Source organism: Pelophylax lessonae (genome assembly GCF_965119305.1).
Source record: "Pelophylax lessonae genome assembly, chromosome: 5".
NCBI classification, from domain to species: Eukaryota; Metazoa; Chordata; class Amphibia; order Anura; family Ranidae; genus Pelophylax; species Pelophylax lessonae.
The window spans coordinates 58,566,585-58,593,187 of record NC_138772.1 but is presented as its reverse complement, the minus strand read 5'-3'; the positions used below and the strand labels follow the sequence as shown (position 1 = coordinate 58,593,187).

Below are 26,603 nucleotides of genomic sequence, written 5' to 3'. Positions count from 1 at the left end.
AATTCCTGGTAGGCAAATTCTCCAGCAGTAAAAGCTAAAGTGATGATCTTTACTTATGCCACATAAGGGAAAGAACTGAAATCTGTGCAGCTGATAAGGGCTGAGAATAATCACATGCTGTGAGCAGCTAGTCAGGGATGAGAGTCATCAAATGTTTTGAACGGCTTCATCAGGGATGCGAACCATAATGTATTGGCCTGGGTGTGCAGGGAATATAAATCCCTTCCTGACTATGGGTTAATAAAATTCAGAAAAATTAGTTATAAACTAAGATAATTTCCCCATATCACTATCACTTCTTTTTTTCTTTTTTTTACCCGAACAGGTTTTCCATTTGTATATTGCAGCCAACTGCAATGAAGGAAGCTCACATGTACTGTAGATGATTGTTGTTTTTAGGTGCACTCGAAGCAAGGTTCTAGGGCAGGGATCTCCAAACTACAGCCTTCCAGCTGCTACCGAACTACACATCCCATAAGGCATTGTAAAACTCTGACAATCACAGACATGACCAGGCATGATGGGAATTGTAGCTCCTGGACAACTGGAGGGCCATAGTTTGGAGACCCCTGCTTAAGGGCTTTGTTCAGCCCTGGAGCTGGAGTGAGTAGAGAAAACATTTATTTTTGCAGTTGGGTTGAATAGGATGCCAAGGTAGAATATGAAAAACAAGAACAATAATTTAAAAATTACAGATAATAATGATGGTAGTATTGACAGGTTCAATATGTTTTAATTTCAATACTGTAATGCCTGTTTTACCAATACATTCATGATAATGCAACACTCAAATCCATTTTTTTACCCGAACAGGTTTTCCTTTGTGGAGATGATGCAAAATCAAAGGAAGTGGTTATGGAGATTGTTCGATCTCTTGGACTGACACCATTGGACCAAGGATCTCTGCTTGCAGCCAAAGAGATAGAGAATTACCCACTGCAGCTATTCCCAATGTGGAGACTTCCCTTTTATATTTGCGCTGGATTCACCATATTGGTCTTCCTTTATTGTCTCATCTTTGACGTGTTTCATCCCCTTGCCACAAATAAGGAGGACACTTCCTACCTCATCATGATTTCTATTGCCAACCGAGTGTTCCCTATCGTATCTCTCATACTGCTGGCGCTAGTGTATCTCCCAGGAATCTTTGCAGCCATTATCCAGCTATACCGAGGCACCAAATACAGCAGGTTTCCAGACTGGTTGGACAAATGGATGCTCTGCCGGAAACAGCTTGGGCTGGTAGCATTGGCCTATGCCTTTCTACATGCCATCTACACACTGGTGATGCCCATACGTTACTATGTAAGGTGGTGGGTGGAATATTACTTAAAAGCACAGGTAATTATTTTAACCTCAGAAATGTTAAATTCAACTGAAATTATATAAACTTAAAACTCATGGAAAACCAAGTGAATCTAAATCCAAAACCTTTTTCCCTAAATGTTGGGTATTTTACAGTAGTCTGAAGTATAAAAGCATGGCAGGTATGGTATGTAAGTAAGTAAGTTGTAAAGAGAAGGGCAACCAAACTGATAAGAGGCATGAGGGAGCTCAGCTATGAGAAAAGATTAGAGGAACTGAATTTATTCACTCTTGAAAACAGGAGATTAAGGAGGGATATGATCAACATGTATAAATACATAAGGGGTCCAAATAGTGAACTTGGAGTTGAGATATTCACCTTTAGGTCATCACAGAGGACAAGAGGGCATTCTTTACATCTGGAGGAAATTAGATTGTATCTCCAAATATGGAAAGGTTTCTTCCCAGTAAGAGCTGTGAAAATGTGGAATAGACTCCCTCAAGAGCTGGTTCTGGCCAGCTCAGTAGTTTGTTTTAGAAAAGGCCTGTATTCTTTTCTAAGTATGTAATATGTATAGGTAAAGTTGATCCAGGGAATATCGGATTGCCTCTTGGGGGGATCAAGAAGGAATTTTTTCCCCCACTGGAGCAAATTGGATCATAATTTATTGTGTTTTTTTTGTGTTGCCTTCCTCTGGTCATCTGTGGTTGTAGGCTTGTATATATATATATATATATATATATATATATATATATATATATATATATATATGTAGATTTTCGATATGTGTGTGTGTGTGTGTTTTTTTCTTCCTCTGGACTGAACTCGATGGACTTTTGTCTTTTTTCAACCAGACTAACTATGTAACATGGCCATATTAAGTTAATTATGCCACAAACATCCATCCCCTTTGCTTTGTTACATGTGGCTGTGGGGTGCAGAATGCCTTGACCACAGCTGATTTGGTGGCCGTGACAGTTTCCTTTCAGGTTCAGTATGAATCCTAGCTGAGACCAAACCCATGTTAATTCCAACTGGTGACCATTTGGACCAGGAATAAAGGTGATGGGAAATGCTAAATATTACAGTTGTCACCACAGCTGGGATAGTGGAGAAATCTTCCCATGAGGACACCTGCCCCAGTCTCCCAGTCATTCAACCCACTTTCTCAGAGCCCTGGCTGTCATAGACCCAGTCATTCCCTAGTCTGTCCAATACAACAAAAAGAGAAAATGTTTTGGCTTTAGATATACTTTTGGTGCAGTAACTAACTAGCTAGAACTACTGCCATGCTGTCCCGGGGTTCTGAATCTAAGACTCACTTTGAACACTATCGGTCCTGCTTGTGTAATTCTGGGCAGGTCGTGAATTCTGGGTCTAACCATAAGTACAAAAATATTACATATTGCAGCATACCATTCCTTAGATGTGGTGACTGCATTATGGCCACATGGCCATCTTAGGTCACTAATGTCACATGCAATCTTGTCTCCCAGTGTATGTCAGCTGCAGGGCAGGGAATACCCCACCGACAGTTCATTGTCCCATGAATGATAGCTGTCCCGAACCGAACCTGTAACAAACACAAGCTCATCCCTCATTGTCACCCTAGGACTGGAAGATAGATAGGATTGCAGAACACTTTCCCTCTCCTTTTTTAGGAACATAGGCAGGATGTGTTCTGTAATCCACAGAGATAGCTGGGAACAATGTAACTGATGCAGCACGGGAAGTAATTAGCTAACTAGATTTATGGCAAGATCAACATATGTTTTTGTACCAAATATACACTATATTACCATTGGGACCCAGGGGCGTACCTAGAGCATTTGGCACCCGGGGCGGATCCTATATCTGGCACCCCCCCCCCCCCCACCGGCGTGCAGGCGACGACCCGCACATTGACCCGGCGACCAGGCCCCTCCTCCTCTGCAAAAACGGCGCAGATTGACTTGAGGCGCCAGACAGAAATACATATAACTGGCAGTGGCATACTTACTGTGTGCTACTGCCAGTGGTGTCACTAGGGTTGGTGTCACCTGGTGCAGTAAACCATGGTGTCGCTCCCCCCCCAAAAAATTATTTTCCTGTTTTCTGAAAGCGCGCCAAAGATGCAGCATGCAAGACTTTTGGTGCGCTTTCAGAAAATGCAGAAAAAAAATCTATAGGACTGCAGTAATAACTGTGAGTAAAATATAGGAAGACCCCCTTTACATTACACAGCCCCCGTACCCCTGGACCCCTTTACATTACACAGCCCCCCCATTGGAACCCTTTACATTACACAGCCCCCGTACCCCTGGACCCCTTTACATTACACAGCCCCCCAATTGGAACCCTTTATATTACACAGCCCCCGTACCCCTGGACCCCTTTACATTACACAGCCCCCCATTGGAACCCTTTACATTACACAGCCCCCGTACCCCTGGACCCCTTTACATTACACAGCCCCCCCATTGGAACCCTTTGCATTACACAGCCCCCCCATTGGAACCCTTTACATTACACAGCCCCGTACCCCTGGACCCCTTTACATTACACAGCCCCCCCATTGGAACCCTTTACATTACACAGCCCCCCCATTGGAACCCTTTACAGTACACAGCCCCCATACCCCTGGACCCCTTTACATTACACAGCCCCCCCATTGGAACCCTTTACATTACACAGCCCCCCCCATTGGAAGCCTTTACATTACACAGCCCACACTTCCCTCATGGAAACCTTTATGTTACACAGCTCCCGCCCCCCATAGAACCTTTTCCATTATACAGCCCCCGTCCCCCAATAGAACCCCTTACATTACACAGCCCCCATGGAACCCTTCACATTACACAGCCCCTGCCCCCCAAAATAACCCCTTACATTACACAGTTTCTGCACCCCCCCAATAGAACCCTTTACATGACATAGCCCTCGCCCCCCCCCCCCTCAATAGAACCCTTTAAATTATACAGCCCCCCAATAGAACCCCTTAACAATACAAAGCCCCTGCCAATAGAACCCCTTTACAATACAAACCCCCCAATAGAACCCCTCTACAATGCAAACCCCCAATAGAACCCCTTTACATAAAAACACCCCCAATAGTACCCCTTTACAATGCAGACCCCCCAATAGTACCCCTTTACAATACAAACCCCCCCCAATATAACCCTTTACAATACAAACCCCCCCCCCATAGAACCCCTCTAAAATGCAGACCCCCCCCCCCAATAAAACCCCTTTACAATGCAGACCCCCCCCTAATAAAACCCCTCTACAATGCAGACCCCCCCCCAATAAAACCCCTCTACAATGCAGACCCCCCCCCAATAAAACCCCTCTACAATGCAGACACACCCCCCCAATAAAACCCCTCTACAATGCAGACACACCCCCCCAATAAAACCCCTCCACAATGCAGACACACCCCCCCCCAATAAAATCCCTCTACAATGCAGACACCCCCCCCCCCAATAAAACCCCTTTACAGTGCAGACAACCCCTCCCCCCCCTTCCAATAAAACCCCTCTACAATGCAGACCCCCTCCCCCCCCCCGACTGTCTTTACAATACAATTGTCCCCCCCCCCCTCGCCCCTTACCTTATGAGGAGGAGAGCAGAGAGGGAGGAACTGTTCAAAGCAGAGAATGGGAGAGAGGCTCACGAGCCCTGCATACACAGCGGTCAGCGGGAAATGCCGAAGTTTACAGTGCTGGTTAATGAGCCGGTGATTGGTTGCTAGGGGGTCCTAGCAACCAATCGCCTTCTCATTATCTAGCAGAGTCAACTTCGGCATTTCCCGCTGTGTATGCAGGGCTCATGAGCGAAGTGAGTCTCTCTCCCATTCTCTGCTATACAGCTTCTCCTCCTCTGCGCTCCTGTATAAGCGAGCGGCGGAGGCAGTCCGGCGGCCGGCCCCGGGTGTCACCCTGGTGCTCGCTGACACCCCCCTAATGTGTGGCACCTGGGGCGGACCGCCCCCCCCCCCCCCCCCCCCTATTGGTACGCCACTGTTGGGACCCCTGTCTTTACACACACATGAACTTTAATGTCATCCCAGTCTTAGTCTGTAGGGTTCAATATTGAGTTGACTCACCCTTTGCAGCTATAACAGCTTTAACTCTTCTCGTTCCATGGGGTTTAGGAGTGTGTCTATGGGAATGTTTGACCATTCTTCCAGAAGCACATTTGTGAGGTCAAGCATTTATGTTGGATGAGAAGGCCTGCTCTAATCCATTCCAAAGATGTTCTACCGGGTTGAGGTCAGGACTCTGTGCAGGCCAGTCAGGTTCCTCCACCCCAAACTCGGTCATCCATGTCTTTATGGACCTTGCTTTGTGCAAGGTTTTGGTAATATAATGTATATAATAGGACAGGAAGATAGACAGGACTACAGAACACCTTCCCTCTCCTGTTTTTCTGGAACATAGGCAGAACGTGTTCTGTAACCCACAGGGAAAGCCGGGAACATTGTAACTTATGCAGCACCATTTACTGTATACTGCTCGTAAAATATTTGCCCGATATTGGATTACTCCCAATATCCTAACAAAGAAGCAATGGGTGGAACAGGAGAATATTATGCTCATACATGAAAAACCAACATATCAACACAGAAAAATATTACTTTATGTAGCAAATTTGGCTAGATGTTCCAAGTCTTGCACCACACCAATTGGTCATGAATAGGGATGATCGAACGGTTCGGGTCGACCATTGGTTCGACCCGAATATTGACTGTTCGAGGTTCGGCCGAATTCCGAACTTTTTGCTGAAAAAGTTCGGAATTCGGCAACCAGAACCGACCAAAATGCAATGAGACAGGAAATGGGCTTTAAAAGCCCATGATTGGACCAGAACCATCAGTAAAAGCCAATTGAGGGGGCAGGAGAATGCTAGGAATGTGATTGGAGGCCAATCATTAGTGAATACGCCCCCCAGTATACAAGATAGCCCCGCAAAATTCCTAGCATTGTAATACAGGGACGTGGAAGAGAGTGGAAGCAGTTCTGTTACTTCTGCTCTCAAAGTGTCATTTAGCAATTATTAGTGTGAGGAAAGGTATATCTAGTGTAGTTAGGGTGCTATTTTCCACTTTCGTTAGATTCAAAAATCTAGTTTCTGTAGGGAAAGTGTTAAGTGCCAGGGTGACCGTAGTGTAGTGTAGGGTGAACTGACTCTGACTGCTATAGCAGGGTGACCAAACCCTTCCATGTCAGGGTGACCGCTATAGAGAAAAGATCGTTTCTCTTAGAACACTTATAGAACCGGATAGTGGCTTTGCCCCTGTCACCCTGCTTTTTGCTGCAAGCGTTTATAGGGCTTTTTTGAGGACATGTTTGGAGTCAGGCATGACATCAGAACTTCTGTGTAGGGGTATATAAACACACACACACATGTATGTATATATACACCTACACATATATAGGTGTGAAAGTAGCAGAAACTTATGCTTGCGCTAATGAAATAATTAACAGGCATATGGCTCCGCTCCTATCACACCTATATATGTGTAAGTGTATAAATACATATAAGTGTGTGTGTATATATACCCCTATACAGAAGTACAGATGTTTTGCCTGCCTCCAAAGACCCCAAAAAAATGCCCAAAAAAAACGCCTGCTGCAAAAACACACCTGGGCGTTTTTGTAGCTGGCGTTTTTTTGGGCATTTTTTGGGCATCTTTGGAGGCAGGCATAACATCAGAACTTCTGTGTAAGGGTATATATACACACACACATGTATGTATATATACACCTACACATATATAGGTGTGAAAGTAGCAGAAACCTATGCTTGCGCTAATGAAATAATTAACAGGCATATGGCTCCGCTCCTATCACACCTATATATGTGTAAGTGTATAAATACATATAAGTGTGTGTGTATATATACCCCTATACACAAGTTCAGATGTTATGCCTGCCTCCAAAGACACACATTTTTTTTTTGGCGCAGGCGTTTTTTTGGGCATTTTTTGGGCGTCTTTGGAGGCAGGCATAACATCTGAACTTCAGATGTTATGCCTGCCTCCAAAGACACACATTTTTTTTTTGGCGCAGGCGTTTTTTTGGGCATTTTTTGGGCGTCTTTGGAGGCAGGCATAACATCTGAACTTCTGTATAGGGGTATATATACACACACACTTATATGTATTTATACACATACACATACACATATATAGGTGTGATAGGAGCGGAGCCATATGCCTGTTAATTATTTCATTAGCGCAAGCATAGGTTTCTGCTACTTTCACACCTATTGAGCAGGTATTTATATACATACATGTGTGTGTGTATATATACCCCTACACAGAAGTTCTGATGTTATGCCTGCCTCCAATGACGCCCAAAAAATGCCCAAAAAACACTTGCGCCAAAAAAACCGCCCGGGTGTGTTGTTGCAGGCATTTTTTTGGGCATTTTTTGGGGGTCTTTGGAGGCAGGCATAACATCTGAACTTGTGTATAGGGATATATATACACACATACTTATATGTATTTATACACATACACATATATAGGTGTGATAGGAGCGGAGCCATATGGGTGTTAATTATTTCATTAGCGCAAGCATAGGTTTCTGCTACTTTCACACCTATATATGTGTATGTGTATATATACATACATGTGTGTGTGTATATATACCCCTACACAGAAGTTCTGATGTTATGCCTGCCTCCAAAGACGCCCAAAAAATGCCCAAAAAAACGCCAGCTACAAAAACGCCCAGGTGTGTTTTTGCAGCAGGCGTTTTTTTGGGCATTTTTTGGGGGTCTTTGAAGGCAGGCAAAACATCTGAAATTCTGTATAGGGGTATATATACACACACACTTATATGTATTTATACGCATACACACATATAGGTGTTATAGCAGAGAAGCCATATGGGTGTTAATTATTTCATTAGCGCAAGTATAGGTTTCTGCTACTTTCACACCTATATATGTGTATGTGTATATAAACATACATGTGTGTGTGTGTATATACCCCTACACAGAAGTTCTGATGTTATGCCTGCCTCCAATAACCTCCAAAAAATGCCCAAAAAAACGCCAGATACAAAACCGGCAAGGTGTGAAAATAGCGGAGCCATATGCCTGTTCTATTGCAATTCTAATACAAACAAACTTTTTTTTTTCTGGTTCCGGACATGCTACAGAGCTGAAACTTCACAGGTACACTTTTTAGACCCCCCAGACACTAAATCCAAATAAATCTCATTTTTTTTTTCAATAATTTTTCCAATAATTGGCTCTCTATCAAAAATGACAATTTTTAAGAACTTTTTTTTGTGTGATTAATAGTCCCTGGGGCATGACCCAGAACCTTAGGCACTTTTTAGGGGCATTTATTGGGTTTTAGGGCTTCAAAATGGTGTTTTTTGATTACCGAAGTTCGGGTCCTATTGATTTCAATTGGGTTCTGAAATCCGGGCCAAACTTTCGGGAAGTTCGGGTGTTCTGGTCGAATCGAACTTTTGAAAAGTTCGATCATCCCTAGTGATGAATATACTCCTCCAGGGTTGAGGTCCCGTAGGGGGATTTGTGATTAGTTATAGCTTATTTCTTTGAGGACACACTCATCTTTAGCACTTTGGATAGTATATACTCGCTTTCCTTTTTATTTTGTATTTTTTGTTTGAACTATTCACGGATTTTACTGTACATCTCCTTGCCGGTTTATTTTGTACACCAACTAAGATCATTTTGTATATTTCTGCTAATTTGACACTGTTTTATATTTATTGCACCACTTGTATCTCCAAGTTCATTCTAAGTGGATGTGAAAAGTTTTATTTTTTGGTGTTTGCAGGGGCGTAACTACAGGGGTTGCAGGGATTGCAATTGCAACCGGGCCCAATGCTCCAGGGGCTCCCCTGTACACCTGGATAGGAGGGGCGGCGGGGGCAGCATGTAGAGAATCACTGCCCTCCTTTTTCCTCCTGTAGCTGCACGAGGAAAATGGAGGAGATTGGTTCCTCTCTATGCTGACCCTGACACTCCTCCTATCCAGTTCACTTATGTTCTGCTGTTTCTGGGCCGCTGTGTGCCCCCCCCCCCCCCCACTGTGCTCCCTCCCCTCTACTGCCAGCTGCTGCAGAGGATGTGTCACAATAGAAAACCAGGAAGGGGTCGGTAAATATGTAATTTACCAGCTCCTTCCTTTTCTGAATGGAGTCATAGTCAGTGACATTGTAAAAAAAATAAAATAAAATTATAAAAAATAATACAATTAATTATAATTACCAAAATTATTTATTTAATTAATTAATTAATTATTAATTATTAACTAAAATACCAAAAAATATAAACTACTGACACCAGTGGGTGAACTTCCAGGATCGCAAAGGTCACACTTGCGACCGGGCTCTGGCATTCCAAGGCCCCAAGATGGCAGGAAGGGGGCCCACTGCAGAACTTGTGAAAGGGTCCCGCTGCAGGACCATAATAAAGGGCCCCGCAACGAGAGTAAAGAGCCCCAGGACCAGTGGGAAGAGCCCCAGGCTTGAAGGGAAGGGCCCAGGCCAGGGATCCGGGGGGCCCTTCATGGTTTCTTGCACCAGGGCTCTGAAGGTTCTAGTTACGCCTCTGGGTGTTTGTATACCTGCTGTAATGTACCTGCCGGTTTTTCTATATTAAACGTAATTTCTGATTAAAAAAAAAAAAAAAAAGTTATGCAGCACAGGAAATAATCCGCTCCCTAGATTTATGGCAGGATCAGAATATGCTTTTGCACCAAAAGTATATAATAAAATGCTTTCAATGGTATAATAAACAGACCAAAATGGAGAAATAGGAGAAGTTCCCTACTAGAGTTTACATACATTATAACGCAACATTATTATTATTATTTCAGGTTTAATTTTTTTTTCTGGATTTTAAAAGAAGCCTTCATTTAAATTAGATTTTTGGTCTGCAGTGGATATCTGAGTACAACAGGAAGTGGTGTTATTACTACGCCTAATTTAAAAAAAACCCTGTTTATTTACAGTCGGCTTAGAAAACCTTTTAAAATGAATTAGAACCTATGAAAATAAACTCAGCTGCAGTCTTAGCTTGCAGGTAAAAAAAATAATAATGGCAAAATATACACAGGAAGTTCCAAAGAGGCTTAAAATGATTTATCTTATAGAGCAAATAGCAGAGACACAGGGACCCGGCAATGCTGCATTAGTGGGAACTAAATTGAATCTAAATATAATCTAATGTATACACAGTTTATTTGTACTAATAGAGATAAGTGGAAAAAAAGTTACTTTGTGTTTGGCTTGCAGATTAAATCCAATACCACGTATCCTTTCCTGAATTACTATGCTTGGCTCTCTGACTCCTATGTGGCACTGGGAATATTGGGATTCTTCTTCTATGTGTTACTGGGCATCACTTCTCTACCATCAGTCAGCAATGCCGTGAACTGGCGGGAATTTCGCTTTGTACAGGTGAGTGTAAATTATATACAATACTTTCCTCCAAGTCAGACAGGTCAAACATTTTTGTTATATATTTATACACTGTATAATATATATATATATATATATATATATATATATATATATATATATATATACAGGGCTTTTTTTCTCAGAAAATAGATGCAGGAACTCAACCACGACCCCCCACCCACCCATCCTTTAAACCACATTAAATAGTGGGTATGGTCAAATTTCACTTCAATACCAGGAGTGCATTATGTACAAAGTACAGAGTTCGGATGGAAGTGGTTATATACAAAGTGCAGAGTTCAGGGGTCCGTTGCATACAGAGTGCAGAGTTCAGGGGTGCGCTGCATACAGAGTGCAGAGTTCAGGGGTCCGTTGCATACAGAGTGCAGAGTTCAGGGGTGCGCTGCATACAGAGTGCAGAGTTCAGGGGTCCGTTGCATACAGAGTGCAGAGTTCAGGGGTGCGCTGCATACAGAGTGCAGCGTTCAGGGGTGCGTTACACACAGAGTGCCGAGTTCAGCCTTCTTCCACAGCTGCTTACCTCTGCATCCCCCATCCATAACTCACTTTCATCCCTCTTCAGCTCTGACCCACCCATCCTTTAAACCACATTAAATAGTGGGGTGGGTATGGTCAAATTTCACTTCAATACCAGGAGTGCATTATGTACAAAGTACAGAGTTCGGGGGGAAGTGGTTATATACAAAGTGCAGAGTTCAGGGGTCCGTTGCATACAGAGTGCAGAGTTCAGGGGTGCGCTGCATACAGAGTGCAGAGTTCAGGGGTGCACTGCATACAGAGTGCAGAGTTCAGGGGTGGGCTGCATACAGAGTGCAGAGTTCAGGGGTGCACTGCATACAGAGTGCAGAGTTCAGGGGTGCGTTGCATACAGAGTGCAGAGTTCAGGGGTGCGTTACACACAGAGTGCAGAGTTCAGCCTTCTTCCACAGCTGCTTACCTCTGCATCCCCCATCCATAACTCACTTTCATCCCTCTTCAGCTCTGACCTCTGCATGCAATCCCATCTCCACTGTCCCTATCTTCTCCTCACCTCCTAAAAGCACCACCATCTTCCATATGTTTTACATTTGTTGCTGTATTAAGCTGAAGGACCTGAGCCAGAGGTGGAGATATTTATATACTGTATATACCGTGGGGAAAATAATTATTTTATCCCCTGCAGATTATGTAAAGTGTGCCCACTTGTTACTAAACCCAGGAGCCTGCATTCACTATATCTGGTCTCTCACAGAACATGGAAATACAATTATTTTAGTAAATATAAACTGCTAAATACCTTTTTTCATCAGCAGTATATAGCAGTCCTGTGACTTCTATCAGTGTCAGGTTAAAGCTTGTAGGAGAAGTTTTCATTCTACTCGGACTGTCTTATGAGGCTGCATGATCCCTGACCCTCTGTCTGGACAGTGCTGATTGGCCCTATGCTGATCACATGCACCCTTCCAAGAAAAAAAAAACTCTCTAGCAATACACACTGAACTAAGCATGTGCAGAGGGCCTCCAAGGCTCTGCTCTATGAAGAGATGGATTGGGGACTGATCAAACAGCCTTTTTACACAATGCGCAAGATTACTGGGCACGTAAACCTCCTTCCTGCCAGGCCAATTCTCAACTTTCAGTGCTGTCAGACTTTAAATGACAATTGCATGGTCATGCAACATTGTACCCAAATGAAATTTTTATCTCTTTTTTTTTCAAACAAATAGAACTTTCTTCTGGTGGTATTTAACCACTACTGGGTTTTATTTTTTTTCTGAACAAACAAAAGAAGCCCGAAAATTTAGAAAAAATAAAAAATAAATTAAAAAATCAGTTTTTATGGTTTGTTATAAAATTTTTCAAACAGGTAATTTTTCTCCTTCATTGATGTGCGCTGATGAGGCAGCACTGAAGGGCCCTGATAGGCACCGATAGGCTGCACTTATGGGCACTGATACGGCAGCACTGATAAGGTGGCACTGGTGGGCCCTGATTGGTGGCACTGATAGGTGGCATTGATGGGCACTTGGAAGTGGCACTGAAAGGCACTAATACATGGCACTGATAGGTGGCACTCATGGGCACTGATGGGCACTAATAGGTGGCACTGATGGGCACTGATATGTGGCACTGATGTGTGGCACTGATGGGCAATAATAGGCACTGGTAGGTGGCACTGGTGGACACAGATAGGTGGCACTGGTGGGCACTGGCAGGTGGCGCTGACTTGCACTGGTAGGGGGTGCTGGGGCACAGATTATCTTCTCCTCTTTGGGACCAATGCCCCTCTAACAGCAGCCAGTGATCGGCTTTTTTTCTCCTCACGCTGACAGCATGAGGAGGAAAAAAAAAAAACTGATCTCCGGCTGCTGTTTGCATCACGTGCTCAGCTGTCATTGGCTGACAGCTGATCACGTGGTAAGGGGCCCGGGACCACCGCCTTACTCCGATCTGTGATCAGCTGAGTCTTGTGGACTCCGCAGGGAGTGCGCAGGCAGCTCGTGCACGGGAGGACGTACATGAACACCCTCCCGGCATATAAGGTATGCGCTGTAGCCGTCTTTCGGCTATAGTGCCGAAGGGGAGTGGTTAACCCCTTAGGTTCCACAGTGAGTATAACAAGCATTCCTTAGTGCATATACAGACTGATTTTACCGTTGTGGGTTTAGTAATACTTTAAGCATAAAACTGATCGTTAAAAGATGTTGTGTACCATAGGAAGAGCATCTACATATGTAAGCTTCATATAATATTACCTGATCAGATATGAATAAAATATCAATATGTTGATTCAATGATGAATATAAATATTTGAGCCTTAAATTGTGGAATTTTAGTTGGATCTCATTTAGAATAATATGTCCAGTTCTGGTGAACTTATTTATTTATCACTCCTCTATGGCATACCCAGTGACCCTGATCCGATGGTTCCTCCATGTTATGCTTTCATACCCAGTGACCCCCCATATTCCTCCATGTCACACTTGGGAACCCTAATGTCCCTCCGTGTCACACCCAGGAACTTTGATATTTTTCCATGTCACACCCTTGGACCCCAATATTCCTCCATGTCATGCTGTCATACCCACTGACCCTGATGTTCTTCCATGTCACACCCAGGGACCCCTGTGTTCCTCCATGTCATGCTGTCATACTCAGTGACCCCAATGTTCCTTTATGTCAGACCCTGATGTTCCTCCATGTCACACCTGGGAACCCTGATGTTCCTCCGTGTCACACTTGGGGACCCCAATCCCCCATGGCACACCCAGTGACCCCCAATTCCTCATGGCACACCTTGTGACCCTGAACTCCTGTTACACCCTGTGACCCCTATCCTCCATGTCACACCTGGTGACTCTGATTCCCCATGACACACCTGGTGACCCAGATTCCCTTTCATACCAGGGATGCTCCATGTAACACCCAGGGCCCACGATCCCCTGTTCTGGGGACACTAACTGGGCGGTATGAAGAGAGTGGCCCCCACTCTGCCCTCCTTTACAGTGATCCTGCTGATTCCTTCTCCCAGGACGCTCCTCTCCTGGACCACAGTGCTCACCACAGCTCCAATCGGCTTCTGGTGGAGGGAAAAGCAGCAGTCAGAGAGCCCCGCATGTCCTTCATCACCAACCTCCTCAGACCATTCCAGTGCCTCATCGCTTCTGCCCCAGTAAAGGTTCCGCCCTCCAGTGCCGAGCTCCGGCTCAGGTTCAGCTCTCCTCCCCTCCCTGCTTAATACCAACCCAGGGAATTGAACGGCTGCCTATCAGCTCAGTGCAGAGAGTCTCTTCCTGCCTGGGATTAAGGCAGGAGGATCATCATGCAGGCAGCACTCTGGTGGGCTCTATTCCTGCCTCTTTGGGCCCCTCCAACAGTGGGGGAAAGCCAGGGCCTGATAGTTCCGCCACTGCCTAAGACACCTGGCATCTTTCTCTGTCCCTTCTTCCTCCCCTACCACCACCTCTCCCCTCAGCTCACAATAATCATTCATGATGGAGAGAGAGTGCCGACTCCTGGCTGCGCCCCTAGGTGGCAATGCACCCTAGGTGGCTGCCTAGTTTGCCTAGTGGAAGCGCCAGCCCTGATCACATGTACTTATATAGCGCAGGCAATTTACACAGCGCTTTACATATTTATTGTACATTCACATCAAGCAAGCCAGTGTTTAAAAATCAGTGCAGAGATGTTCCGATACAACTTCCACACGAGATGTTCCAAAAGGAATGGTCCCCAGGGGCAAAAACGCCACCGCTACAGTCAGGTCCCATCTCATTAGATTAAACATCAACTTTCATCCATTTTCCAGTTCTCCTCCTTTGTTACAGAACAGGAGCCAGTCAGGAGCTATTTCAATTAAGCTACTTTAACCAAGTTTTATCATTTCCCTATAAAAAGACTATAAACCCCTTTAAATGGAGAAGTTTGTATCCATACACTGCTCTTACTCAGTGTAATCTCAAAAGAATATTGTATAACAAATGATGCAGCATTTTTTTTAAATTCAATTAGGAACTTCAACCTAATTAAAAAGTACAATAACATTTTAAAATAGTGTCTTCTGGAACTTGCGAGTTTCTGCTTGATCTTTTTGGAATAACTAATACAACCAATTAACACTTTATTTCCTTTCCTGGAAATGCAATAACAACTAATCTACAGAGCAGCAACTTTTATAACCTTTTGCACCCCCTCTACTGTATGTCCAAAAAATTTTTTGTGCGAATGTCTTAAAGCCAACCTCCGGAGAATTAAAAAATGATCCCTTGCAGTGAGGTAACTTCTTTAGGGAAACAAGAAAAGGACATACCTACCCAATCCTCTGGTCCTCCCCACAGTTAGGCTGGTCCCCGCAGTGTCTGCACCTGCACTGGACGTGAGGATGCCGAGCAGGGCCGGATTAAGAGCATCATGGGCTTGGTGCTGAGGATTTTGAAGGGCCTTAAGGGCCGTGCCTTGGCATGCACCCAGAGGAGGAAGGGTGCAGCCATGCATGCCTAATTCAACATGGGATGCTGTCTCTGAAGCCCATAAACACATCCATGCATCGGCAACTGTCCCTGCTTGTCTGGCCTTCGCGCTGTGTGGGGAGGTTCTGAGGGAGCTGCCTAGGGAAGCGAGCATAGAAGCCAGACTTCTGTGTTTACAAGTGACAGAAGAGCGGTAACAGTGAATATGGCCAACCCGGGGCCTATATAAAGGTAGGGGCCTGGAGCTGCAGCTCCAATAGCCCCTACGTTAATCTGGCCCTGATGCCGAGGGACAGCCCACAACTGGATTGTGGGGGAGCGCCACTTGCAGGGTGAGTAAAATTGTTTCATCTCTCCCCTAGACAAAACAAGCTTTTTATTTGCCTCTAACTTGGATCTTGCTGTGGGTATCACTATTGACTTTCAGTGGGTGGGGGGGGTTGATATGCTCTCACTGCGCATCTATCCCACTTGATCCTTAAGACTTAGGGCCTATATATATTTAAATGAACACTGCTCATACTCTCTAACCACAAATCTTTACAATATGGAAAAACAGCCATGCATGCTCCAGTTTGATTGAGTCTACACCACTAATGATGCAAATCATAGACAATTATACAGTATAATTATAGTCTCACAGAGCACTCGTCATTATGACATAATTGTCTTTGTTTGGATTATAAAGTAGAACTTACTCCAATTAATGGTAATTATGTTATGATGATGTGACACATTGCTTTTTTATATAGTAAAATTTCACCCATTCACTCACTAACCACACGTGAGCTAAAGTGAACAGTTAAACCTGCAGAAGGGACCCACTCATGATGAAAGTGAACTGCTGAGATACAGTTTCCAAATGTATGTCTTCCCCATACGTTACCTACCTTGGATAAATGAGAAATCATCTGACGTAACCTTAGAACTTGACTTTTTCCATGACCAGAGGATTCATCAACCTTCGGTCCTCGAACTTATAATAAAGACACAAACTGTGTGACATGGGTTTACACCGCCACAGTAGCCAATTTTTAAATGGATAAATAACAGAAATAGAACAATTTCAACAATGTAAATTCAACAATGCAACCAGGAGAGGGTCTTTGGGTGTCCTTAAGTCCTTAAAGCCACGCCCCATCCAGCTTGAAGTCATTGTAACTTACACATTTTAGACTTTCCTCCAGGGGACCTAGCTCCTGGGAGAACCATCTATAATGTAACCGCAACCCACACTGTATTTGTGGACTTCCGTCAGTATACTGCTTCCTTCCAGTCGTGAACATTGATATCAGATTTTCCCAGCTGCCCCCATACAAAGCTAGCTGACAACTTTAGGACAGGAGATGTACCAGGGGATTGGAGGAAAGCTAATGTGATTCTGATATTCAAAAAGGGGCAGAGGCATATCCGAGGAAATTATAGGCCGGTCAGTTTGACATAAATAGTATGTAAACTTCTGGAGGGGATGGTAAGGGACTATATCGTAGAGTTTGCTAAAGACAACAACATCATCAGCACTAATCAGCACGGGTTTACAAGTGGTCATTCTTGTCAAACCAATCTCTTAACATTCTACGAGGAGGTGAGCTGTGAGCTAGATCGGGGGAGACCAGTGGATGTGGTGTACCTGGATTTCGCGAAGGCATTTGATACAGTTCCCCACAAGCGCTTAATTTATAAAATAAGGTCTGCAGGTATCGACAGAAGGGTTTGCTCTTGGATACGGAACTGGCTAAAGGGGCGTGTCCAAAGGGTGGTAATAAACAGCGCATACTCAGACTGGTCTGAGGTGGTAAGCGCGGTCCCCCAGGGCTCAGTCCTGGGACCAACCCTGTTCAATTTATTCATAAACAGCATTGAGGACGGGATCAGTAGTTCGATATCAGTTTTTGCAGATGACACAAAATTGGCCAGGGCAATAACTTCACAGCATGAAGCAGATATCCTACAGAATGACCTGGACAAAATAACAGAGTGGGCAACGACATGGCAAATGAGGTTTAATGTGGAGAAGTGTAAGGTTTTGCACTTGGGGACTAAAAACATAAAAGCACAATACACATTAGGGGGGGAACCCTTGGGGGAATCAAAAATGGAGAAAGATCTGGGAGTCTTGGTTGATGATAGATTAGGCAATAGCATGCAATGTCAAGAGGCAGCTGCCAAAGCCAGCAGTATATTAGCATGCATAAAGAAGGGGATATATTCCAGAGATAAGACTATAATCCTTCCACTTTATAAAACTCTGGTCCAACCACATCTGGAGTATTCTGTCCAGTTCTGGTCACCAGTCCTCAGGAGGGATGTGTTGGAGCTGGAGAGAGTCCAGAGAAGGGCAACTAAACTGATTAGGGGAATGGAGGACCTTAATTATGAAGAGCGTCTGCAATCGCTTGATTTATTCTCCCTGGAGAAGAGACGCCTGAGGGGGGACATGATAGCAATTTATAAATATCTCAATGGGGATCTCAGCTTAGAAAAAAAGCTGTTCAGTCGAAGGGATTGCACGAGGACTCGAGGGCATACAATGCGATTAGAGGAGAAGCGTTTAACCTCAGGCAATGTGGGGGGTTCTTTACTGTGAGGGCTACAAGATTGTGGAATTCTCTACCACAAGAGGTGGTTTCTGCGGGAAGTATGGTGACTTTCAAAAGACTCTTAGACGTACATCTCAAGGATCAGAACATTCAGGGGTATGTGAGATGATTACAGCTACACACACCTACACAGGTTGAACTGGATGGACTATTGTCTTTATTCAACCTCATCTACTATGTAACTATGTAACTATGTAACATCGCTTGTATACGTTTTAGAACCTTCTAGAATAAAAACTGTTTATTCAAACACAGGCACAAAGAGATATACACTGTGGGACATCCCCCCCTCCCCCTTAGCAGCCAATCCATATACACATATACATGCCATAATAGGTTGATCTTAAGGCAGACAGAAACAATAGAACAATGGGACACAAGCACTAACCAATAACAAACCCCACCCACCTCACTATCTAGCAAGGGTCTATGAGAGACTCCAACAATATTCAAGCAATCTGAAAAGTCAAATTGTTTATCTTTATATATTTCTTGAGGGATATTGTTCATAAATATTATTGTCCTAAGTGAAACAGGCCCTTCATTCTTTCAACAAAAACCACACATATAGAACCCAGGATAACCGGAGTCAGGTGTGGTTGCACAGCGAGTCTGATTAGTGCAGACCCGACTGGGGCTCTTGGTCACCCCGTGCCCCTAATAGACACAGGGTGACTTACACATAAGAGGGCCAAGGAAGCTGGACAAGAAGTTTCCCTGACCTCTCTAAAGTAATCTGGGTTCCACGAGCACCCCACCCAAAGTGACTCCTGTCACACCACCAATAACCAACCAGGTGGAAGCGCCATACCCTGAATGGGCCCCCAATGCTTTAACAATATGGTTATTCACTGACCCCCCCAAAGACCCCCTGACCCGCCACACAAGACTGAGTGACACCTCACTCAAGCAAGTCCCTCCACACTTGAAAAGCCCTCTGCACTCCCTCTTGTAATCCCAAAAACCAGACATCCATGCCCATGGTGTTGAGGTGAACACCATCCTCCCTCCCAGTAAGGAACGGTCTAATCCTGCAGTTGCCGGTGCCGAATTACCAAGCCCCCTGAGACGAGACACAAACTGTCCTATTTCCCTGTTCACTTTAATCCTGACTTACATACGCGCGCGCACACGCACGTGTGTTTGAGCTTTGGGGTGCGCACCGTAATGCAATAGACTACGCACACAGTGGCAGTCAGTCTCTCCCCTTTTGAATCCCTGAGTGTGCTGATGTACTCACACTGTCCTCTTTGCTCTCGCTGATTCTTAGGAAAGACTCCTTTGGAAATGCACTGCTGTCAGGATCCTCCCACGCCAGCTTGAGCTCCAGAGACTCCTCTCTAAGGCCACCGACAATCGACTAAGCACTCCATCTTCCACCCGACTTCCCTGCTGGTATGACTCATCCATATTTAAGGGCTGGCTCAGCCATCCTGCCAGTCCCACTACCTGGGTACTGAACAAGCTCCCCTAAGAGTGCAGATCAACCCTCCTGGCCTATGCCCTCTAGCTTCTAGAAATTTCTCCAAACTTCTAGAACCAGTGGGAAGCACCAGAGACCTGCCTGTATGAGTCTTCCAGCCTGGCCTGCAGTAAACTTTGACCCAATTTGAATTCACATGTTATCTTTGAGCCAGAACATAGATTTGCCTACACTGGCACTAGTAGCACACTAGACGGTGTTACACATATGTTCCCATCAGCTACCTTACTTGCCAGAACATTTCAGTAAGTTAAAACCCACCTGTGGTATCAGCCTTTTGCAGTCCCTCTACAGCAGGGCTGGAGCATAAGAAGAAGTAGCAGCACAAGGAACCATGTGCTGACAATGAGCATGCTTATAGGAGGAGATAGTAGAATGACTGTCCAGTCAAAGGCTGGGGGCGGGTCCAGGACAACGTGGGATCATAGTAAGTGAATTTAATGACCCTGGCATTGAACTTTCTGGATTGAAGCTGAATATTGCAGCAAAAGCTAGTATTCTTATATTTTCTTTAATGAGCTTTCATTTTTATCTTGTTATTTGTGGCTGGAGTTCTGCTTAACCTCAGTAGAGGAAATCCGATTTTTTTTTTTGCCCTGCCAGACGGGGTAGCGCAGTGTAAATTATAAAACTGGATTCACTGAAATACAAATCCTTTGACAAAGAAAACAGCTGCCTTATACTTTTTGCATTTTATCTTTGAATTTTGCTCTTTGCTGGAGTTATGCTTTAATCTACAAGTGACTTACATCTGTATTTATCCTGATTGGAGTTTTCTGTTTAAGTGGTATTAAACCCAAAATCCAAAATGTAATATACTGCAGCTAACCAATCCTCAGGTATGGTGGCTGCAATCGTTTTCTATTTCTAGCCTTTTTCCCCTCTATTTTCACCTGGTGATTTGGCCAGTAACACACCCCCTGTATTTGAGTACTCTACTCTGGATGGAGGAGCAGAGGGGGCACAGCAGACAGCACTTTTGTCAGTCAGAAAGGGGGGGGGGGGGGAGTGGTAATTGCATAACAGATTTAAATACACTAACAAATTAAAACCAAACTCAGGTTCACACTTGTCAAGCAGTTATAGCAGTTTTTTTTTTCCTTTTGGGATAAAGGTTTTACATAAATAAATAAAAGCTGATCATTGTAATCACCTCTGTCAGTGTTGAATGGCGTGTCCCATCCCTGATACAGTCTGCTGGAGAGCTTGCTCTTTTGAAAAACAACAGACTTACTGGCCAGATCACCAGATGAAAATAGAAGAAAGCTTAAAAAATAAAAGTAATGTAACCATCACATCTAAGAATTGGGAAGCTGTAGTATAATAATGTTTGATGTTGGATTTATTACTGCTTTAGGAAATTACAGCTTACAATGGTCATATCTTTATCAGGTCTATTTTCAGCTTTGCTAAATGCCTTTTTTTTTTTGTATTATCATTGCAGTCCAAACTAGGCTACCTGACGCTGGTCCTCTGCACAGCACACACCCTGGTCTACGGCGGAGACAGATTCATCTATGGCACCTTCTATCGGTGGTATCTCCCACCAGCCTTTGTCATCTCTTTGATCATCCCATGTGCCGTGCTGGCCATGAAATTCATCCTCATCATTCCTTGCGTCGACCAAAGGATCACCAAAATCCGGCAGGGCTGGGAAAGCAAAGCCAGGGGTTAATGGGACCCAGATCACAAAGACAATGAGAAAAATGATTCAGCCATCCGCTGACCAATTTCCGGGACGAAGGATAAGCTTATACCGACACATAACGCCGTGTCTTTTATAGGAAGAGCTGTCCAGATAACACTCGTGGGGTGATCAGCAATGCAAAAGAATAAAACATAGAGGCTGTGCAAAGCTTTAAAGCCCATAGCAGACAATCTTTTACCAACTTTTAACTGATCTGACACCCGATTGGCTGCTATGGGTTATGCATTTTATACAAGGTCATTTAATTTTTTTTTACAGGTTTGGTAAAGAACAAGTGCACCTTTATGTTAAAACAAAAAATAAATAAATACCGTAACTGCTATGTTGTTTCCGACCATTAGCCGATTTAGGCCCCGTTCACATAGGGGCGATCCGACTTCGGGTGGCGACCTCCGAGGTCGCGGTGCGAGCAGCGCGCCGCGACCTCGGAGCGGCCGCCACGGACTTCATAACATTGAAGTCTATGGCAGTCGCCTCCGGGTCGCCCCAAAGAAGCTCCGGACCCTTTTACTTGTGTCGCTCCTATTAGAACGGGTCCGCAGCTTCCCTATGGAAGGCGACCTACAGCGACCTGTGAGGCGACCAGGTTGCCTCACAGGTCGCCTTAGTGTGAATGGGGGCTTACCCAATGGGGTTGATTCATTAGAAATCAGGGGGCCCATACAGCCTAACTGACAGGCCCTGCTAGGTATAAAGCAAGGGGCAGAACTAGTACAAATCTGATGAACCGCACCTTTGGCCAATCAGACTCATATTGATCCTCAATAGAACCTGAGCCCTCCTATTGACCCACTGGGGCCTGGGCCCAATACACAAGGGCTCATTGCACATGGGTTAATGTAGTAAAGGCAAATAGGTTGCTCACTTTGCAAGGAAAGTTTCACTTTGCAATATAATTTTTTCCCAGAAATGAGTGCATTTGGTAAAGTTTCACTTTGCAACAAGGAATATCCAATTATGTGCAAGGATAATAAAAAAAAAAAAAACTGTATTTTTGCTTGCACATGATTGGATGATGGAAGTCACTTCATTCATTATGCTCTGGAGAAGATTCTCTTGTAAAGTGAACAGTCCATTGCCTTTAGTAAATCAACTCCAATGGCAGTAGCCTTAAAATCATCAGTCCCCTCAGTAAAATGCCTGTATGTATGCATGTGATGGTTCTCGGTTTTGCTGGTCATGGTACATCTGGCAGTAGATGGTGACATTCAGGTGAACTTGTTCTATAAAGTTGAAGATAAACCCAAGCCACTTCTTCAGTTATTATGAGTGTCGTATAATGCTATGTATCGCCATCTAGTGGCCAAGTGCAATATTTTCTATTTTAAATCAATTGAAAATATTTGGTTAGCACAGGAAATAGCTTAAAGTGGTTGTAAACCCTCACTTTGTAAAACACTACATTCAGTTTAAAATAGAAATGAAAGGAAAAACATCTGTGTACAGATATATATATAAAAAAAAAAACATTATATACACTAAGCTTCACAGTGAAAGGATGATGTGCGGGGGGGGGGGGGGGGGCTGCATGTTAGTTTTTAATAGGAAGTACAAGTACATAGTACAGCAGCCAAATAGCAGGCATATATATGAAATGTCGGGTTTAAATATAGCAAACACAAGAACACTTTGTTTCACATAGTATTTCATTTCATTATTTGTCTTTATATGAAGGATTGCATTAGAGGTTTGTAAAATGGTGCACTTAGATACTTCGGATTTGTTTTGACATTTCGCATGAGATTTTAGTGATTGGGTTTACTTCTACTTTAAAGGAAATAAGGCTCTTTAAAGTGCACTTTTGGGCGGTGGACTGAATCACCTATTGGAGTCTCATGTCTCCCAACAATGAAATGTAGTTTTGAACTTCCTCTCATTGTATAACTCTTGAAGAATCCAGCAGCATCCCTCCAATGGCGATATTGCTAGCTAAAAATGATTGTAAAGGCACAAGGTTTTTTACCTTCATGCATCCTATGCATGAAGGTAAAAAATCTTCTGTGTGCAGCAGCCCCCCCCCCCCCCCCAGACCCCCCTGTTACTTATCTGAGCCCCCTCTCGGACACTCACAGACACAGGGCCCTCCGCGGAAGCTGATGGCTTCCCTATCCCGTAAAAAAAAATAACAAAGTGTAAAAAAATTTAAAAAAATGTAAAATAAAATAATTGTAATACATTTAAACTTTTTTTTAATTATAAAATATTTTTTCAAAAATGTTAAATAAAGGGTTAATTCACACAGCTTCTTTGTTACCTTTGTGTCCTCTAATAATGATTTTAGTATATTTTTTGTGAAAATGTTGTTTTGATATATTCGAGGGGGGCCCTGCCAGGTAGGCTGTACGGGGCCCCGTGATTTCTATCAGCAGCCCTGTCTGGGGGCACCAGGCAGTAAGGAGGAGCCAGGAGCACCAGCGAGGGACCCAAAAAGAGGAGGATCGGGGCTGCTCTGTGCAAAACCACGACACAAAGCAGGTAAGCCCCCGTTCACACTGGGGCGACCTGTCAGGCGACCTGGTCGCCTGACAGGTCGCCGTAGGTCGCCTGGCATAGAGAAGCTGTGGACCCGTTCTAATAGGAGCGACACAAGTCGCTCCGACTTAGAAAAAGGGTCCGGAGCTTCTTTGGGGCGACCTGGAGCGACCTGCATTGACTTCAATGTTATGAAGTCCGTGCCGGCCGCTCCGAGGTCGCGGTGCGAGCAGCGTGCCGCGACCTGTGAGGTCGCCCCGGGAAGTAGCGTCGCCCCAGTGTGAACGGGGCCTAAGTATAACATGTTTGTTATTAAAAAAAACAACAAAAAAAAAACAAAGCTTCAGTATCACCCAAAGCTTTTAGCCCCATCCTTCACCATCGAAAACACAAGCACCAAACTGTCCACTATGGATATGTAAAAGCCCAATAGCTAAATACACTCCAGATGCATCAAAACGAAAGGTGGTCAGAGGTCTCCAATCAGCAGGGAGCATGAGCTTCGTTTATTGCAAAGCTATAGGTCTGACTTGGCAGAAGGTGCATCAGACCTCTGCTGAGAGACTGCTGCTTTCACAAGGAAAGTCACAAGGGTCCTTCTTCTGCATCGGCTGGCAGGGGACAGCCTTTCCTACTCAGGTTGTGGCTGCTTTCTAAAGAAAACAAACTGTATGATTTTTGCACGCCTTTTGTTTCGTTGCACCTTGAAGTATTTTGATGATTTATTATGAAATTTCAAGAGGACTTTAAGGGTTTATCCTCCCTGAATGATACTTAAATAGAGAGGTTGAACCTGTTTCCCACGCCATCCAAAAAATAAAAATAAAAATATTTTATTAGAGCAGGGGTCTCAAACTGGTGGCCCTCCAGCTGTTGCAGAACTACAATTCCCATAAGACATTGCAAGTGTATCACTGCCCCCTAGAGGACTGCTGGGAATTACATTTTCTCGATTCCCCTGGGTCACCCTTAGCAACTGGCAGCAGACAATCAGCAATTAAAGTCCTTGGCTCAGTCAATAATCAATCCAGGGGATGTTGGTTTTGTGATTTTATTGAGAACTTCACTCTGCCGCTGAAGTGAAGATGCTTTAAAGTGTTCCTGCTTGGATATTCTCTTCAGGGTTCTAAACTTGGCACCCCCTTTCTCTCTCACTCTCTGTGTGCTGACACCCGTCCACTGACTCTATCCTCTGGAGTGGTCCCCTTCCTGGGCAGACCCCTGGGCAAGATCCTCTGTACTCACTGACACTGTTTTTCCAGAGTCACCGTTGCCTCCAACTCCACCAGTCAGCTTCTCCTGGACCTCTGGGTTCAGCCACACACTCTGGTTCACCAGGCCGACTGCCTGTGACCACCTTCCACAGCTACAGAAGAGGAGAAAGCCGTCACCCTCCTTCCGGGACTTGGCTTCCCGCCCAAAGACACCCTGCGTCATGTGCCCTTGCCTTTTATACCCTATCCCATTATGCACCACTTGTCTGTGCCAACTCACTGGGACAGTTACAAAGGCCTGTGTATCATTGGCTGGGTTTCCTCCACTGTCCAATGTACCTCTCCATTGGATACAATGGGGACACTCCCACAGCCCACATGAATACACACTGGACACACTGAACAGGCCTAACTAGCAGATCCAGCTCCCTGATAAGCAGAGAGAACAAATGCTTTACCTACTGCTTTTCTGGTAAGCAGAGAAAGCCAAAACTATGTCTGCTATTTAGCACCTTAAGCAGAGGCAAAATGGGACTTCTAGTTCCGCAACACCTGGAGGGCCGCTAGTTTTAGACCCCCGGATTAGAGTATTAGATATAACTACTTCACATCCATAGAACGTCCATCGACGTCTTCGGTTTGTATACGACGTCTGCGGGTATACAGGGATGATGCCTGCACCTACAGGCATCATCCGGATATGACATTTTTTCAGCCAGCGATTCCTATTGTAGAAGAAGTGATTTAACCACTTGCCGACTGCGCACAGTATATTTACTGCGGCAGTCGGCCCCGGCCAGGCAGAGTGACGTAGATCTACGTCGCTCGCCTGTCACTCCTTCTAGAGCCAATAGCGGGCGAGCGCGCGCGCGCCCGCCTCGGCTCGTTCACGGAGGAGTGCGGGAGTGTGACTGGCGGACCCGATGTCCGCCGCTCACACTACGATCGCCGGTACAGCGGGAGAAAGACAGAGCGGCTTATGTAAACAAGCCGCCTGTCAGTTCTCCCTGTGTAAAAATGAAGATCAGACAGTTCTACTATGTAGAACCGTTGATCTTTGTTTTTACACCAATAGCATTGTCCCACTACAGTTAGAAGCACGCCCCTAGGACACACTTAACCCCTCCCTGTCCAATACTGTTAACCCCTTCCCTGCCAGTGTCATTTTTGCAGTAACAGTGCATATATATAGCACTGATTACTGCAGTAATGTCACTGGTACCCCCAAAAGTATCAAAAATGTCAGTCAAGGGTACAATCTGTCCGCTGCAATGTCGCAGTACCGCAAAAAAAATCGCAGATCGCCGCCATTACTCGTTAAAAAAAAAACACCAAAAATGACAAAAATCTTTCCCTTTGTTAGTAAACGCGATAACTTTTGCGCAAACCAATCAAAATACGCTTTTTGCGATTTTTTTT

At 44.5% G+C, this 26,603-nt stretch overlaps 1 protein-coding gene across 1 annotated transcript in view; it reads left to right on the top strand.

Annotated features, from left to right (window-relative positions):
* Positions 1-21,523, top strand: part of LOC309556051 (metalloreductase STEAP4-like) — a 42,790-nt gene extending 21,267 nt beyond the window's left edge. The window contains exons 3-5 of the mRNA XM_082258343.1: positions 814-1,341; positions 10,570-10,734; positions 21,235-21,523. Of these exons, the coding sequence (XP_082114469.1) occupies positions 814-1,341; positions 10,570-10,734; positions 21,235-21,465 (924 nt within the window). The 3' untranslated portion in view covers positions 21,466-21,523. The remainder of the gene's footprint in view (positions 1-813; positions 1,342-10,569; positions 10,735-21,234) is intronic.
* The last annotated feature ends 5,080 nt before the right edge of the window (positions 21,524-26,603 follow it).